This window comes from Uloborus diversus, chromosome 3, assembly GCF_026930045.1.
Source record: "Uloborus diversus isolate 005 chromosome 3, Udiv.v.3.1, whole genome shotgun sequence".
Classification (NCBI taxonomy): Eukaryota; Metazoa; Arthropoda; class Arachnida; order Araneae; family Uloboridae; genus Uloborus; species Uloborus diversus.
Window position 1 is genome coordinate 146,916,693 of NC_072733.1, and position 18,832 is coordinate 146,935,524.

The 18,832-nt window shown below is 31.3% G+C and overlaps 1 protein-coding gene across 1 annotated transcript in view; it reads left to right on the forward strand.

Annotated features, from left to right (window-relative positions):
• The window catches only part of LOC129218707 (inositol polyphosphate-4-phosphatase type I A-like), a 161,656-nt gene that overhangs the window by 95,198 nt on the left and 47,626 nt on the right, over positions 1-18,832 (forward strand). Inside the window, exons 16-18 of the mRNA XM_054853029.1 lie at positions 864-1,202; positions 8,345-8,566; positions 18,194-18,262. Coding sequence (XP_054709004.1) covers positions 864-1,202; positions 8,345-8,566; positions 18,194-18,262 — 630 coding nt within the window. The remainder of the gene's footprint in view (positions 1-863; positions 1,203-8,344; positions 8,567-18,193; positions 18,263-18,832) is intronic.

Sequence of the window (18,832 nt, forward strand, 5' to 3'; positions counted from 1 at the left end):
TCTATGCACACATATAATTTTAAACCCTTGTTAACTGCTATATTTTCCCTCAAAAAGTGTACTAATTTCAAACTTTTGTGTTGGAATTGTTTTCCAATGGAGATTATTCTCTAAACATAAGTTAGGGAACCTGTGGCCTGTATAAAAAGTTAAATTTTGTATTTTTGACTCATTTTTATTTTTTCTTCAAACTTTTGATATCTTAACTCTGCATCTGATTTTGAAACATTTTGCAATAGAAAGTATGCGTCTAGGACTATTGGTTGCAAAAATAGAGGTCTTGCAGGTTAAAATTTAACACCCTGTATATAAAGCCAAACAGAGAGAACGTGTTCATTGTCTTGAATCCTGTGTGGACACACAATTAATCTTTATAAATTGTTAAATTCATGAAATCATTTGCAGATTACAGAACATTTTAAATTCAGTGCAAAGAATGAAAAAGGTTAAGAAAATAGACTATGCTCAATAATTTCAAAAGTACATTGCATAATTCATTTGAGATAGGTTATAGCTAGGGGATATAAGTATAACTTAGATTAGCATATACAGTTGGCTTTTTGTTTAATGACGCTCTATTTAACGACGACTTTTCACGGTCCCAGATGGTCCACTATAGTGTTAAAAGCATTCTATTTAAGGACGCTTTCTACTTAAGGATGATTTTTTGAGGTCCCTTGAAAGTCATTAAACAGAGAGCCAACTGTAATTTGATGCTGGTTAGTTTTGTTATTATCTATCAGCTGTGCATCACTACACTTTACTACTCATTTTGAAATATGCTCTAATTTGTGTAATTTCATGCATATTGTATCACTTATTAAGTTGTTTGGTCTTATTATATATATATATTTACCCTACAGGGAGATCAATTAACTCGTGTGTGCTCTGCACAATTAGTTGAAGATGTTCTCTTGATATGGGATTCCTTGAAATCTGAGTCAACTACAAATGCTAAATGTGATGTTATTCCTAGAATGTCTTCAGCTTCAGTTTCTGCAAGCAAAAATTCTCCAAAACACTCTCAAAATGAATCTCATGCTCTGTCTGCTGTAGTAAATATGAAATCAGAACTACAAACTGAAGCATGTAACACAGCAGAAAGCATAAGCTCTGTAGAGAATTGTACTAGCTGTGATCAAGAAAAACCACACCAAGTTAATAGTTCTTCACAAATTGGCTTGGAAGAAATTGAACCCTTAGTGAGTATTTCATTTTCATGAATTAATAAAATGTTATACGGTCAAATCCCAATTACCATTTATTTTGACCAAGCTGACCTCAGATAAGCAAAAAATCTTGAAGAATCCTCGAAGAAACCAAGATCTAGTTCTCATTCATAACGCAAAATAATGTAACAGTTTGGTCAACATTTAAATTAGTTGAAACTCTCAAAAAACGGTTGGGGATTATATTCCATTTAGGAGAAAAGGTGTCAGTACCAAAATTTGGCCCATGTGATTCTCCAGAGAGATTAAAGAAGCTCTAAATTATAAGCAAACCGCTTTTGGTCAGTTTAAAGAAACTGGTCGGAGTGCAGAGAGGCTCCAGTATGGTAAGGCTAGGAGAAATTTTAAGTATTTGGTACGGAATCAGAAAAGGGAATTGGAGCAAAGGCTAGCATATGACATTCATGGGAACCCTAAAAGGTTTTTGCTTACGCTAATTCTGGGAAAGCTCGAAACAGTCAAATTGAGCCATTGGTTGATGAGCATGGAAATTTAATCCAAAACGATAGGGATATTGCAAATGTTCTAAATAACTTTTTTTCCAGTGTGTTTAACGATAACTGTATCTCAACAGTTGACACTAACAAGACACAAGTTATTATACAGCTTGAGGATTTTGTATTTTCCAGGGAGGAGGTTCTATTTCATTTAAAAAAGATTAAAGCAACTAAAGCTCCGGGACCAGATAATATTTATCTAAATATTTTAGTTGAATGTGCCGAGGAATTAGTGGATGACATTTTAAATATTTTCAATGCTTCTTTAAACTCGGGGACAGTGCCAAAGGACTGGAAGCTGGCTAACATAACGCCGCTCTTCATGGAAGGGTCTAAAGGTAATGCTGGGAATTATAGACCTGTAATTCCCAGGAATTCAGTCTGGCTTCAGTGATTTGTAAGATTTTTAAAACTTTGATCAAAATTAAGATCATGAATTTCTTGGAGACTAATAGTCTGTTGACTAGTTTGCAGTATGGTTACAGGAAAGGTAAATTGTGTGCTACTAATTTATTGCATTTCTATGACAAGGTTACCTTGGCTTTAGATTACAAAAGTGTGTGGATGTTGTTTATATTGATTTTCAAAAAGCTTTTGACAAGGTACCACATGTTTGCTCTTAGCAAACTAGCTGATATAAGAATAGGAGGAAAAACTTTACTTTGGGTTAGAAATTGGCTCACTAGAAGGAAGTAAAAAGTAGTTGTGAGGGGAAATCATTTTAAATGGAGTAATGTTTTAAGCGGGGTACCTCAGGGATCAGTTTTAGGGCCTCTTTTGTTTATTATTTTTATGAATGACATCAATGAAAGCATTTCTGGAAGCATGAATTGCTTTGCTGATGATGTAAAAGTTATGGGGATTTTCGAAAATGAACAAGTAAAATACCTTCAAGAGGATTTAGATCATATTACTAAGTGGGCGGAGAAATGGGGTAGGGCAGTTAATGTAGGGAAATGTCAAGTGCTACACTTAGGTCATGGAAATAAGCGTACGAGTTATAGTTTACAGGATTCAGTCATTAGTCAGGCAGAAAATGTTATGGATATGGGTATCTTAATAAATCAGGACTTCAAGTTTAGTCAACAGTGCAGCACAGCAAGTAACAAAGCAAACAGAATACTTGGGTTTATCAATAGATCTATTTCAAACAAATCTAAGAAGGTTCTTCTGCCTGTATATAGGAGTTTAGTAAGACCTCATTTGGAGTATGCTGTTCAGTTTTGGTCTCCTTATCTGAAAAAAGATATTTCTGTTTTGGAAAGGGTTCAAAGAAGGGTAACTAGACTAGTAAGAGGACTTTCAGATTTAGATTATGATACTAGACTTATTGGACTTAATATGTATAGCCTGGAGCCAGAATTGGGCAAATTTTAATTGCATGAACAATTAAAGATTAACAATTGATTAATTGGTAAACATAACCACAACAACTAACAATTGATCAATTGTAATTGTGGAAAATTACAATTAACAATTAATTGTTTATTGTAGTTTACTACAGTTAACAATTAAATAATTGTTAATTGTAGTTTGCTACAATTAACATTGTCAATTGTTTTGTGAATTTTAATCAAAACTAACTCTTAAAAAAATTACTGGTTTTGTATAATATACTGTACAGGTATAGTGCCTAGAAAGAGTAGTGTGCCGATCGAAGGGGAAAAAGTGAGATCAAATCTGAGGAAAAACCAGATGGCGCTGCACTCGAGGTGTACGTTATGCTCCTCAATCAGATTCGTTTTAAATCAGCGATTGCATGCTCATTTCACAGTTTAAAAGCCCCGTTTTTCGGACTGAACTTATTTCTGCGCAAAAGACAAATTCTGTAATAAGTGCTATTTGTTACATGGGTGTTCATTTATTTTTTGAAGAATATAAAATTACCTTATGCTAATTTATCTTCAATGAAAATAGTAGACTATAAGGGGCCATTCATTAAATATGTAAGGGTCCTGAGGGGGAGGGGGGTTGGAAAAGCCTCCTCGTACCTTTGGGGGGGGGGTCAAACTCATTCTTACGTAATATTTTCCAAGTTGGTATTTCACATTAGAAATTGCACGGTCAACAAGTGATTTGGCAGAGATTATGTTCCATTTGCGTATGGAAGGTAAGAAACGTGTTAGGATAAGATGTTTTTTTATTTGTTTTATAAAGAATGAATAGTGTAAAATATAATAAAAGAGTCGCATTATGTATGGCATGTTTTATTTTTAATTAATATTACATAAAAAAAAATAAATAAATAAATAAAAAAAATGTCGAAAAAAACATTCAGTTTAGATTCTAACTTTTCAGTAACTATTTCTTTACGCAAAAAGTTAAATTTAATAATATGAATTTAATAACGATTCCAGTGATGTAACGATTCCAAGATTTGTTATTTTATCATTTTGAAAAACGAAATGGAATCTTACGTAAGAATAGGGGGGGGGGGGGGTGAAAAATCTTACGTACCCTTACATGGGGGAAGGGGGATCAAAAATTGCCAAAATCATCCTTACGTAATTAATGAATGGCCCCTAAGTATTCAATAACTGCTCGTCTCTTATTTCTCTACTAATAATAAAGCCGAAAGTCTCTCTGTCCGGATTTCTGTCTGGATCTCTGTGACGCAGACAGCGCCTAGACCGTTCGGCCCATTTTCATGAAATTTGACACAAAGTTAGTTTGTAGCATGGGGGTGTGCACCTCGAAGCGATTTTAAATTCGATTTTGTTCTTTTTTTATTTCAATTTTAAGAACTGTTTCCGGAGCAAAATTAGTAAATTACGAAATTATAATGACGTGGAACCGTAACGTGGGATGAGCGAATGAAGATAGCCAATTGGCGAGAAATTCATCATTCATTATTTGTAAATATACAAGCTAATCAAATGACCTTTTAATTTTCTCCTCCGGGCAGAGTCCTGTGGGTACCACTATTTTCAAAATAAAACTGCTTCGAAATTCTTAAGCTAATTAAAATTATCAGGGCTTCTCAGTCTGAGCCGAAGAGTCGGAGTCGCTTGAAAACCTACTGACTCGGACCTGTTTTTTTTTTTCAAGGACTTTCCTTACATTAAAAAAAATAATAGGGTCACTTGCTCCGATCACATATAACATACTAATTTGCAAATAACTGCAATTGGCAAACAGCTGGCTTGATTATTTGTTGAATTTTCGGTAATACTTATCAACGTCAAACTGCTAGTTTGCTTATTTTTATAACGTTCTTTAGAACCTGTCAGCAAACTGTTTTGTTGTCGATAATTATCGAAATAGAACTGTTTTTGAATCTGACGTTATCATTGACAAAAAAAAGTATGTATTTTTACCTTTTATCTCATATGTAAAATAGCGAAAGAAATGTATCCTCAAAAACTAAAAACAAATGGGGAACCTCCTCGTCCCTCTCCTTTGTCTAACATTGCTTATGATAGCTTTAAAATGTTCTTTTAAAAGGAAGCACAGCTTCTGAATCTCCCTACCCTTAATCAGGAAACAACATGACAGTGCTACAATTTAAAAAAATCTAAATAAGTAGCGATCAAAAGAACATTGTGATACATGTTTTTGGACGCAAAAAATATTTTCCCGTTGTCGATATATGAGATTTTAAAGCTTATGGGAATTTTAAGAAAAGCGAGTCTCGTTGTTACAAATTTAGCGAGTTTCGATGGAGACAGACCTCTTTCTCACGCTCTGTAGATATGGATGCCCTGCCACATGCAGACGAGGAAATCGTCTGTGAGAAATTGGTACCTTCAATCCCTCGCCAAGTGTTTAAATGTGCCACTTTTCTTAAAATTTCGGGAGACTTAAATACCTTTTATCTCGATAAGGGGGGACGATAACAAAAATAATTATCAATTTCGTACAGGATTTTAAAAGGCTAAAATTAAAAAAAAAAAAATTTTAAATATAACTTACGTGCTCATTGATTCCGTTTGTCCAAAAGTCGAATGGTCGGTTGCTAACAGTTACCAGGCGTAGCGTTGCTGGAGATTTCCAACCTATTCTCCAGACCCATAAACTGTAGAGGTGGTGCTACCATATACCGTGCCCTAGTCGGGCTCTTTCTCATTTAGGGACCTCATTAACTCAGGAGTCGCTCTTTTCTGCTTTAAACTCATGCTGGCTACATGAATGGGGCTTGAGTCTCCCAAGTAGCATTAAAAACAACAACAAACTGCACCCTAAGCCATCTCGATTGATAATACATTTGCCTTAAAATATAAGTATCAAATTTTCAGTCAATTGTGTAAAATTTTGTTTTGAAAACATCCTTGACTTTGTGTCTACTTCAATAATGATCTTTTTATCGTTAATATTATTTTCCACATAATTTTCATTATATACTAAAACTACAATATTTGGAGATTTTTTAAATTTCATACAAACCCAATATTCATTAGGCAAATTAATATGAACAATTTCATTTATAATAGATTTATACGTGGTTATTTCAGTTTCATCTGCGGAAAGATCAAGTTTTATTTTTTTCAAACAGGGAACATTTTTCTTAACTGCATAATTCCTGATGGACCTTTTCTTTGGTAATTTTTTAGTAAAGTATGTTGGCAGACTTGGGAAAAATGTCGGAATTGCCTCATCTTTTAAAAAAGTTTTCCCCCGAGGAATCAAAACTTCCTCACCATTTATAATATGCTTAAAATGCGTTTCAATAAAATGTTTTTCGAAATGCAGAGCACAAATTGAGCAATATTTATCAAAAATTTTATCTAACCTGGGAATTAACGAGTTCCACTTTAGTTTTTCTTCATCTGCTGGAGCTTTAAAAAAGCGTAACTTTTTCCTTACATGTTTTGTACACACTTTTGCACCTTGGTACGAAACAAGATGAAGCTTTATTTCTTCGAATGTTCAACTTTGATGCCTCCATTAAAAGCCTTAAAGGCTGTTTCATGAAATATTCACGAAATAAAGGTAAAAAAGAGAAACGCGGAACTAAATTGTAACAAAATCCCGCGTCTACTAATGTAAACACCGCGAAATTGAACGTACATCTCGACCGCACTGCCATCTAGCGGTTTTCATACAATTTGTCTTCAAGAATCGTGGGGAAAAAAGCGCCGGTCGGCACACTATTCTTTCTAGGCACTATAGTACAGGCGAAGGCGACAGGTCTACCTGGGATGTGGACGCTCAATGGATGCCATGTTGCTATCTATTTAAATACACATGTTAGCAACTAATAAAAGATCAATGTTCAACAGTAGCTTTATTATGAGCAATAAATTATTTACTGCAGCATATGGCTTTTCTCAAAAAATCTTATGGCTCCAGTGGAATTTCCTCAGAAAAGGTATATTTCAATTAAAAATTCAAAAACCATTTTTTTTTTACATTAATAAAAGTCTAACATCTGAGGGAAATTTCAGAAATATATCTTAATTAGTACATGATTTAAAAAAAAATAAATAAAACAGAGTGGTCTCTGAGACCTCATGTCCCCTGTTATGTCCTTCTTTCTCACCTTCCCTGTTCTAAGTTAAACTAAAACAATGATTTACACAAACTTAAAACACTTAATTAAAACACAAACATTTACGTGTAGAAAAAGCTTGCCTAGACAAGACTAGTTCACGCGGTGAGCAAGCAATCAGCCCTGAACGAAAAAACGAAGTTGAATAATACTTTGGACTTTGTACCTATTGATACATAAAGTTAATTGTTAGTTTTAATTTTTTCATAAAACAATTAAAAAAATTAATTGCAATTATTTTAATTGAGAAAAAGGATTAATGTACATTAATACAATTAAATTAATTGCAAAGGGCAATTAATAGTTAAATTACAATTAATTTAATTGCAATTACTTTTTTAATCAATTAACAAGGCAATTGAAAAAATAATTGATTAATGCCCAACACTGCCTGGAGCAAAGGAGAGTCAGAGGGGACATGATTCAGTTATTTTAATTTATCAAAATGAAAGATGTTAATGGTTTAAATTTTTGCACGGAAAGCAGGACGAGGGGTCATTGTTTTAAACTATTTAAATCTCAGGCTAACTTTGAAATCAGGAAAAACTACTACTTTAGTAGGGTCATGGGCACTTGGAAGAGCTTACTGGAAGAGGTAGTAATGAGTAAGGGGGTGGATAGCTTTAAGAGAGCCATTGATCTTCATTGGGGACTAATAAATTGACTAGGACCAGACTAGTTAGGTCCAGAGCCTGTTGCTGGTCGTCACAATTGTATTTGTATAACTCCTTTCAGTTAGTAAAACATGTGGTTAACTGGTTAGCATCACTGAGTATGTGCCACTCATGTGGGAATGCTAGAGTACATGTAAATTTGGTTAGTATAAAAATTGGATGGTTTAAACTTCTTGCTCTACTCAACTTATTCATAACCTTTGAAAATAAATTACTACATTTTTTTTAAATCTTATCAATTAGCAGTATGAAACAACTTTTTTTTCTGCTAAAAAATAGTGAATATGTTTTGTTCATAACCGAGTGCTTTATTTATTTATTTGTCACAAATTAAGTATATTTCAGATGGTTTTTAACGTTGTTTTTATATTTACTCTTGTTATAAATCTACCTTATGTGGCTTTAATAAATTGAATGGCATTATTAATATTTTGTGTAATTTCTCTTTCATTTCAGGATTTAACACATTTGAACATAAAAGCAAGCATTATGTGTATGGCAAGCAAAGTGCAGTCGTTTATTGCTGAGCATAAAACAGAGACTTCTGAAACTTCTGATTCAAAAGACAAAATTATCGATTGGACAGCTGAACTTATGCCAAGTATTAAAAAATTGAGACAAGCAATTCAGTGTCTTCTTAAAACTGCAAAAATAACGTATAGCATTATGTCTCTTAAGGTATGGTGTGCATTAAGCCTTACAAGAAAAATGTTTTTCAAAATGTGTAATTAATTTTTTGTTTCTAGCAATTGGTGTTTCCATTATTTTTCTTCATTTACCTGAAATCAAATTAAATTTCTAACTGTACATAAGTAAGTAAATATTTCTTAAGTTAAAAAACAATCAAGAAAACATTGAAGCATGCTTTTCTGTCTTTAATAGGCCAGAGAGAGAGAGTATTGCACTATGCTTTTTCCTATTGATATTTTGTAATACAGTGGAAGACCGTTATAATGCACACCTTGGGACCAGAGCTTTTGCATTATACAGGTTTTGGCGTTATATAGGTCATTTCACAAATTTTTGAACCAATATTCAGAATATATCTATATATTAGCACTTCAGAATGGGTTTTATCTGCAATGAGTAGTAAAGCACTAATTACAGAATTAGTCATTCATAAATAAACATGTTTCACAATCAAAAGAAAGTGAATTATCTTGCACTTCTGATAGCTTCATATTATGCATAACAGCTGAATTTTCAAGAACCATCTGGTATTTTCTTTTGACTGTGAATAATAATTTTCATTTAAAAGCTTTGAATTATGATGGAAAGCTGAAAAACTGTTTTAAAATTTTATTTGCCGAACAATATTTATGTTTGCAAAGTAAGACAGAGGGATTTTTTAAACTTCAAAACCTATTGTTTACTTCTGAAAAGGTGTGCGGTTTATAGATAATTGCGTTATATAGGTCGGCCTTATAAAGGTATTCTACTGTATATGAGTACCTTTCTTTTTATAAATACTTGCAGCTTGTAAAATCTTGCTCTAACAGGGGTCTGGCCAGAGGAAATTTGGGTCTATTAACGGACCCTTCACAAAAATCCTATCAACCAAAACGGACCTTTCACAAAATCCCGATCAACCAAAACGGAGCCTTCACAAAATTCTGATAAACAAAAACGGATCTTTCAAATTGTTTATTGAAAGAGCAAATCTGAAATTAAAATAACACATATTTCCCGTGTATAAAAACAATATTTTTTTAAACCTTTTTTAAAGTTAAATTAGAGGGATGAGCTTATACAAAATCTGCTAATTTTGCAAAAAAAAAAAAAAAAAAGAAAGAAAAAAATCGGCACTCTTTTGCTGCTCCTGCAAGCAATAAATAACTACTACTGCCAAATAAATATAATGCTTGTTTGTTTCTTTGAAAGAAATTAACAGCTGAAAGTCAGTTTGGTTTTAAATAATTTTGCTTGTTTGTTTTATCATAGCTATTTTGCAGCAGTGTTGTTGCAAACTTCTCTGCTCTGAAAAGGCAGCATCGTAAGCACTTTGCCTCCTAAGCACTTTTCTCCCTGCTCATTATTTAATAAACAATAAATATATATGTTAGCAAAATGAACTTAGAACTGCAAACGGATAGTACTGGTGGGGAAAAAAATGTGATCACTTCAGATAGGGTTACCAACTTTAAAATTATCGCCACTTAGCATCTGGCGTTAAACCTTTATAGTAACTTAATTAGAAAATATTCTCATCTGCTTTGCAATATTTGCGTATCTGCGGTGCAATCTGTATCTGTTATTTTGGTAGGAAATTAAATGGGTTTGATTTTTCGATGCTAACAAGGATAATTAACTTTAAAGTAATTCTTTTATTTACCGTTTTTTTCTTTAGATGCCTACATTTTGGAAAGTGCAATCTTTTTACATCCGATATGAGAATCATATTTTATTCTTTTTTCAAGCTAACTTCGCTTTATTAAGGTACAAATAAATGAAAAGTATCTTTATTTTTGTTACAACGCTTATTTCAAGTTTTCAAAGCAAAATTTTATGTTGAATCGATTGTTTAATTTTATTATTGCTTCAATGTGTCGATAGATATTAATGATATGCTTATCATAGGCCTCTTAAATGCAGTTCTAAACTAATTTTAACAAAAAAATTTCGTTTACAAACCGTTTGTATACTTTTGATGTCATCACTTTGACAGGGTTCGTACGCCCTTGAAAAACCTTGAAAAGTGCTTGAAAAAAAAAGTTCATTTTCAAGTGCTTGAAAACCTTGAAAAAGTTTTAAAACCTTGAAAAAGTTTCTTAGTGCTTAAATTCTCTCAAAAATCAACGAATTGTGCTTAGAAGTTTTAAAAAAGTATTTCACCAATGCAATTTTCTGAACATGTGTTCAGTATGCAACATCGCGAAAAATTGCTTCCGTGTTTGGGATTTCAATCCTTTTGCATCTTGTAAATATTTTGATGTTTTTTACAACCGAAAGATATTTTGACATATGGTACCTTAGATTAGTTTACTTTTTGTTTGATTTCATTAATTAACAAAGAAATTAATTTGGAAACCATGACAACATTGAACTTACTCGGGTTTCGCGGAAAATTGCTCTTGTGTTTGAAATTTCAATCTTTTTGCATCCTGCAAATATTTAAATATTTTGGCTAATCAAATGTTAGTTTTGCATATGCTACCTTAGATTAGTATATTTTTTGTTTAATTTTAATAAAAAACAAATAAATTTATTTCATGGGAAACATGCCACGTCGAACGAACTCAGACTTTGCGAAAAATTGCTTCTCGTGTTTGAAATTTCAATCTTTTTGCATCTTGCAAATATTTAAATATATTCACTAATCGGATGTTATTTTCATATTTGCTACCGTAGATTAGTATATTTTATGTTTAATTTCAGTAAAATATAAGTTTATTTTATGGGAAACATGACAACATTAAACTTAATTCGCGAAAATTTGCTTCCCTTGTTTGAGATTTCAATCCGTTTGCATTTTGTAAATATTTTTATATTTTTGGCAATTAGTAGTTATTTTGACACTGCTACATCAGATTAGCTTATTTTATTTTTTATTTTAATAACTAAAGTGTTAAAGAATTTATTACCTTGGTCATGTTTAATTATTTGCTTATTTATTTTTGCAATTTTGAATGATTATCTTTACCTAATTTTTGGTCATTACAGATTTTTTTAAAAAAATTTAAATTTCAGCAGTTGAGCACCTAACAAATTAACTTAAAGTTTGTATTTTAAACATAAAGTTGATTTATATAATTTTATTTATAAGTACATCATTTTTTTATGTCTGCTAAAATAAATAAGGTGTATAACAGGGGTGGTTGTGTTATGATTATTCACTTGAAATCCAGTAGGGTTCGTTTTTATGCTTTTACCTCCCTATATCTCCAATTTTCCCCTTTTCCTCAAATGTTCAAAATTACTACTTTATTAAGGTTGTGGGTACTTGGAGCTTACTGAAAGAGGCTTTAATCAGCAAAGGGGTAGATAGCTTAAGGAGGGTCATTCATCTTCATTTGGATCTAATAAATTGACCAGTACCAGCCTAGCTAGGCCCAGTGCCTGTTGCTGGTTATCAACAGGCACTGGGCATGGTATTTCTATGCAGAATATTTTGACTTAATAAACTGTTTTATGAATTGTATGCATAGCAAAAGATATTGTTGTACATATGTATATTCAAGCAGGGATGAGATTTTTCCGGCTTTTTCTGTTGGCTTTTAAAACCTTTCTTCCTTTTCCTCCTTTTTTTGCCTCTTTCAAGCCTTATTTTTCTCAAAAATCGGGAAAAAAAATACGATTTTTTAAAATTTTCGGTTTCCAATTTCTTACTTGTTCTATTTTTTCGCACTGAATCTTCGTCCTCCGCGATATATGCCAAGAACGTACGTTTTGGAATCATGCCAACGACGTCAAACACGTGCTACGCCGAAAGTTGCATGCCTCGTTTGAGATTTCAATCTTTTTGCATCCTGAAAGTATTTCAATTATTTTTATTGTTGGGTGGTTTTTTACTCTTTTCTACCTTATATCCGCTTATTTTATTCATCATTTCAATAATATCTTTATTTCTTTAATTTATTTTAGAAAAAATGCAAAACTCAATCAAAAAATGTGGCTTAGCACCCACAGTCTCGAATTTTTTTTTTTTTTAACTTGGCATGGCTGCTTTTTTTGTGTATTTAAGAAAGTGTAAAAAATATTTATGGTGAATCTCAAATGGTTTAGGTTTTACAACCTGTTAAAAGTTTTGAGATTTCATGATTAAATGAGGCAGCTGCAAGTTGTTCTTTTTATTCCAAAATTGTATTAGGAAGTTTTCAAAAACAAATTTTAGGTTCCAATGCAAGGAAAAAGATAACCAATCGTTTATATACATATATATTTATTTATTTTTAATTCTTACTATGAAAAGTATGTTCTACCACATAAAGAAATTTGAGATTTTTCTCTCTGTTGTAAATTTTTACTTTACAAACATCTAATTTTAAAATTTATGTTCTCATTTGTTTAACATTATAAACTCAAATGTTTTTAATGAAAAAAATGTATTTTTCTCTAAAAAATATGAAAAGTTGACACTATTGTGTGATGCAGCCAAGATTGAACTCTGGCTCCCCCAACCCTTTGTTCAAGGACTCGGGTTAGAAATTGTTGCCTCTTTTTCAAAATTTAGATCTATTTAGGAATAAACACCCTTGCAAGAAATGGTACAATGCAGCAAATTGTACAAAATTATTACTCATATTTAATTAAATACGTATTACCTTTAAAACTGGTAAATTATCCATTTTTTTGTTGAATTTTTGGATATCATGGCTTCCAGGTTCTATTTTGATGCGTTTTGGATATCATCCCTTTCACGAAATTTTTTTGGATATCATCCCTTTTACGTAATTTTTTGGATTTCCTCCTTTTTGCTCTCTGACCACTCTCATCCCTGAATAGGGGTCTTAGTTTTAAAAATTATTCCCCCCCCCCCCTCCTTGCCCGATTTTGCTCTTTGAAACTTTCAGGTAATTTTTTATGAACTCACAAATTACAATTACACCTGAATATTATTGCCTTTCTAAATTTAAATTCTAATTTCAACAATAACCCATTTTTTCCCAAAATAAAACTACTTTTGTCATAATATATATCAACTTCTTGTGAATCTTTTCAATTTCGAAATATGGCTCTATAAATCTGAACTTGCACATTTATTGTCTATTGCAAGTTAATCAATGAAAGCTGAATAGGCTCAAGTTTGCATTCAGAGTATTTATCACTGCTTAAGCTGCTTTTGTATATTTTGAGGTGTAGAGACTGTACTGTGGGCTTTTATAAACTTTTCTTACTTCCTATTTTTTAAATTTACTCGAGGACAGTTGAAATGGCTTATTGGCTGAACAGCTAATAAATACATACGAATAATTGATTTGCATACTTATAAATGATTTGCAAACCTAATATTTTTAGAACTTAATAGTGCAAACTGAAATAACTTTCTCGGTAGTGTTTTTGTCCTAACCGCCCTCATATTGTAATAAACCACTGTATAGATATTGGAAATAAATGTTGAAACCGGGGGGGGGGGGGGAGTGACTTCAAAAACTCCTCTCTGGCAATGCCATTGAACTTGGGTATTTTAGTTTCTTCCCATAAAAGTTAAAAGCACTTATGAAAGGTTTTTTTTTAAAAGTATTAATTTGTTGATTCTAGAAAATATACAAACCTCTGACTGCTGCAACCTTTGAAAAACCTCAAAATTAAACCTCTTGGTATCTGCTTCTCTTTATGACCAAACTTCATTTTCAGAAAAACTTTCAACGCAGTAGATTTTTCACCAAAGTGTCTCTCGTTGTAGAAAAAGTAATTTTGTTTTCCTATACTTTTTTGTATTATTGCCTTATTTCTATGTGTTTGTAGTAAATGAAATCTGCATACAATATTTTTAGTACAAATTTATGATATTGCCTTGAAAACAAAATTTTTTACCTTGAAAAGTACTTGAAAAGTGCTTGAATTTTTTTCTGTCTAAAGGGTATGAACCCTGCTTTGAGGATTGTAATCTCTTTGTATCTGCTATAAAAATGGGATATTTTGACTTTTTAATGTTTAGTTCGCTTGTTGAGAGGTTAACAAATAAAATATTTTTCTATTTTTTATTAAAATCACGGAATTTAAAAGTTTTAAACAAAATTCTGTGCTCTTTAAGAGTGTCTTGGGCTAAAAAGTTAAATGCTGAATCCTTGCCTGAATTTTATTATTTTTTTGTTACAATTATTTTGAGTACTATACATACAACATTTGTAGTGTTTTTTACACAATGTAGAATGATATATAAATATTGATTCTTGAGGGGTGCCCATCTCCCCCAGAGAGCGATGCCCCCCCCCCCCCAAGTACTAGCAAAACATTCAATAATGATTTTCTCAACAGAAAAGAGAAAAACACTCAAGTTTAAGTTTCAATGATGCAGTATTTGTGCCAGCAAAATTATAAAATTTGTTTTTACAAAAAAAAAAATTTTTTTTTGCAAAGTTATTTGACTTTTCACAAAATTGATTGATTTTTCACAAAAAATGGACCTTGTGAAAAATTCTGGACAGACCCCTGTCTAAGGAACTATTAATAGTCTCTCCTTATGGTTTTGACTAGGCAAACCATTCAGTACTGATGAAATAATTTTGTGTTAATGCTTTTGACAAATTGACCAGGGAGAACCAGTACAGTATTGTTTGTGTGACCAGTTTGAATTATCCAGTATAGTATCATTTTCTACCTAATTTGCAGATTATCCTCAAAATTTGCTGATTCGCGATTGTGCTACCCTGTTCTGCAGATAATCAGGATTTACTGTACTATTGAGAGATCCGTTATTGGTATTCAAAATGTTTTTGTGACCAAAAAAAGAACTCCTTCCATAATGAAATTGCATGCTTTTGTGTTAGTTTTCACTCCTAATTTAACAAAAATTGAGAGAAGGTTGGATATGAAGAGTATGAACTTGTTCATCCTTTAACAAATACTTTGATAGACCTATCAGACATTCAGACCCTTTGATATTTTACTTTGATTGATGTAGAGGAAATGGGGCAAAGTGAAATTAGTTAAAATAGCTTACTTTTTTCAAAATGAATAAATTGTACATCAAAAAAGAACAATGTCTTCCATACTAAAACTTGCATCGAATTAATATTTATTTTGACCATAAATTTATAACATCAAAAAATAAATAAATAAAAAGTGGAAAATTTTCACTTTTTTTCTTCTGTGGAACAAAGTGAAATGTATATAATATTTTTATAAGAAATGTTTTATACAGTAGGCGCCGGTTAATCTGATCACGGTTAATGTTATCTGAATCACTAAGTTCCAGAACAATTGTATATTAACACATATTTTAAAAAGTCGGATATTGTAATCAGTGTCTTCATTTATTGTTACCACTTATTCATAAACTTTCAATTCCCCCCCCCCCTTTTGGTCCTCAATCAACAGAAGTACAAAGGCAAACATTGAGAAGACCAACTTTCTGTGAGCATTTTGTAGTTTTCAATAGCTATGCTATCTTTTTCTAGGAGTGGAACTACAGGAAGTTCTTTCTTAGTCGCCACCGACTCTCCCTAAGAGGCCTTTTGTTTGCATATGAAAAAATTCATTGCAAAAATTCATTAACGTCAATGGAAGACTTATTTTCGATTGGGAGTCATATTTTATTTTGCCTATTACTATGCATTTAAAAATTGCATATTTTAATTTTTCTCTTTTATGTGTGATTTGGATATTCTCATTCTACTAATTTAATACTTTATAACTTAAAAGTGCATTTTATAGAGTCATTGTGATTGTAATTCACAGTTGAAAAAATAAATGTTTCTTAATTTGAAAAAAAAATCATTATTTTATGTCACCGGGATTCTTTTCGGTTATTGTTATCAAATTGTATATGTCCCAAAGTGATCACAGTAAGCGGCGTCTATTGTATTAGATAATAAAAATATTTTTAACCAAATGAATAGGTGAATAAAAGAATAGATTATGAATCAATAAATGATTTATTAAATAAATTATTAACATATGAGAAAAATAAACAAGTGAGTAAAACAGTGAATGAATAAGAGAATGAATGAATGCATAAAAAAGTGAAATTTTGAATGAATGTAAATGAGTGAATTAATAAAAGAATATGTAAGTGAATAAATAAACAAATTGATTTTATTCACTTTGCCCGACAATCCCACATGCATTTGACTTATTGTGCCCAGCATTCAAAATAAAAATAAGTTTAACATTAAATAAATAAATACTACACCGAATTTAGTAGATCTCAATATTTAAAACGTTAATAACAAAAACTTGATCATTTCATAATAGCAAAAAAAAAAAAAAAAAAAATCTGTCTCACAACAAAATATTACAATATAGGTATGAATTTTTGAAAATTGAGTATATGAGTTAAAGATATCATAAGCTATCTTCAGAGATGACGTTTTCTTGACTGTAATAGACTACATGCACTACTACATAGTTAAAATGTTACCAGATAGGTGGTGTTAAAAACAGAGTAAATATTTCTTCATTTCCCTTGCCCCCCCCCCCCTCCACCGCATTTCACTTAGCTCCACATTTCCCTACTTGAAAAATATTTACTTAATTAAATGTTGGTTGAGAGGATCAGCACTGCTCCTTTACCTCCTTTATTTCTAATGATTACTACTGATAACCCTCTTCATAGAAACTTCAAAAGTCTTTGCTCATAATCATGTGTAATTTGTAAAGAGCATTTTACTGTTAACTTCTAATAGTATATTAAAGTGTCCTTTAAAAACCTTTTCACAGCTTTAATCAGTAAAAAAAGAAATACTGCTGCTCCTATATGTGAGTTTAATTCACAATTTAACATTTATTAACACTGCTGTACCAAATAATGCTGCAATAGTAAAACTGTATTAAACAATGTAATTCTCATTAACTTTTTATTCATCAGAAATTTTCCTTTCTGTTGTTAATCCCCGATATTTTTGTATATAGTAATATACATACTTCTGTTGTTATTTTTTTAAGGAGAGGGGAAACCAGTTTAGGAGCTTAAATTTTAGTGTTTATAGTAAACATTTTTAACAGGAAAGAAATAATCAGAATTTCTTTAAACTTAGAGGGTATTTTATTCATCTTTTGAAGTACACCTTGTATGTTTTTGAAGTTATTTCCACTAGATTTAGTAAAGTTAGATGCTGTTGGGCATTACTAAAACCACAATTTTTGACTGTAATCATTACAATTTTTTTTTCTCATAAACAGCATATTTCCTTAGGATATAAACTTAATTGTGATCAAAAAAATTGAAAATAGTACCTTTTTTGAGGTGTTTGATTTACAATGTTATGTGTTTCTACCCTTTTTTTTCACATTTCATGCATAAAAACAATATTTTTACTAATAATATCTTCAAAGTGTTAGGTTCATATAGAGTAAAATTGAATATAAAACATACACACAAATTTTCAGAACGATTGGTCAATAACTCTTTGAGCTAGAAGCTCAACAAATGAAAAAAAGTTGTTTCGAGAAAAACACATTTGAGAGAGAAAGAAAATGCTGTGAACGTTTTGAAATCTCCACAGTCACTGAAAATGCTCATAGCATTGGAACTAATTAGCATTTTTCACTGAAATTTTGGTAACATAATCTGAATTGACTAACATGTTATGACATTAAAAAAGTGGATTTTTTTGTTTTGTCTAAACTGGTTTTCCCCTTAAACATCAGTTTTCTGCATTAACTTTTTGAAATAACGCTTCCTTTTTTTTACAATTTGTTTAGGAAGCTACAAAATGTTTACCACTAAGTCAGAAAGTAAGACATAGGAGGGATGTTGTGTTTTCACAAGCTGTAAGTATATATCACTGTACAAGTTTGGAAATTGTCGATTTTGCGTAATATTTAATTTTATAAATTTGAAGATTCATTTGGTTTCAAATATATTTATATGCTTAAGGGAAAAAAAGCAAGTTATATTTTAAAACTGCATGTTTCACATCTACTGGGGATAAGAAAACTAACATATTGATTGGCACAGTTGATTGTACAGAACAAAGTACATTTTTAGTTTTCCAAAAAACTATCAAAAGCCAATTTTCCATTGTATATTATTGTTACTGCAGACACAAGAAGTTGGCTCTTCAAATTAGTGTTAGAAATAAGAATTTGAATCTAGATGTTACAATGATGGCATGGGATAAGTTATACATCTAGGAAAAAAGAAACGTTGATACAATTTTCATTCAATATAAAATTTTGATTAAAAATAACTCATTGTCACAAGTGGTTTTGGAGTTAAACTATAATGCAGCAGCATGAACAATAGTTGCGCAGAATGTAAAATAGGAAAATTGAAGTTGAAAAAAATGTTTATTTCTATTTTTTGACATCAAATGCAGGTTGTGATTACAATAAATCAAT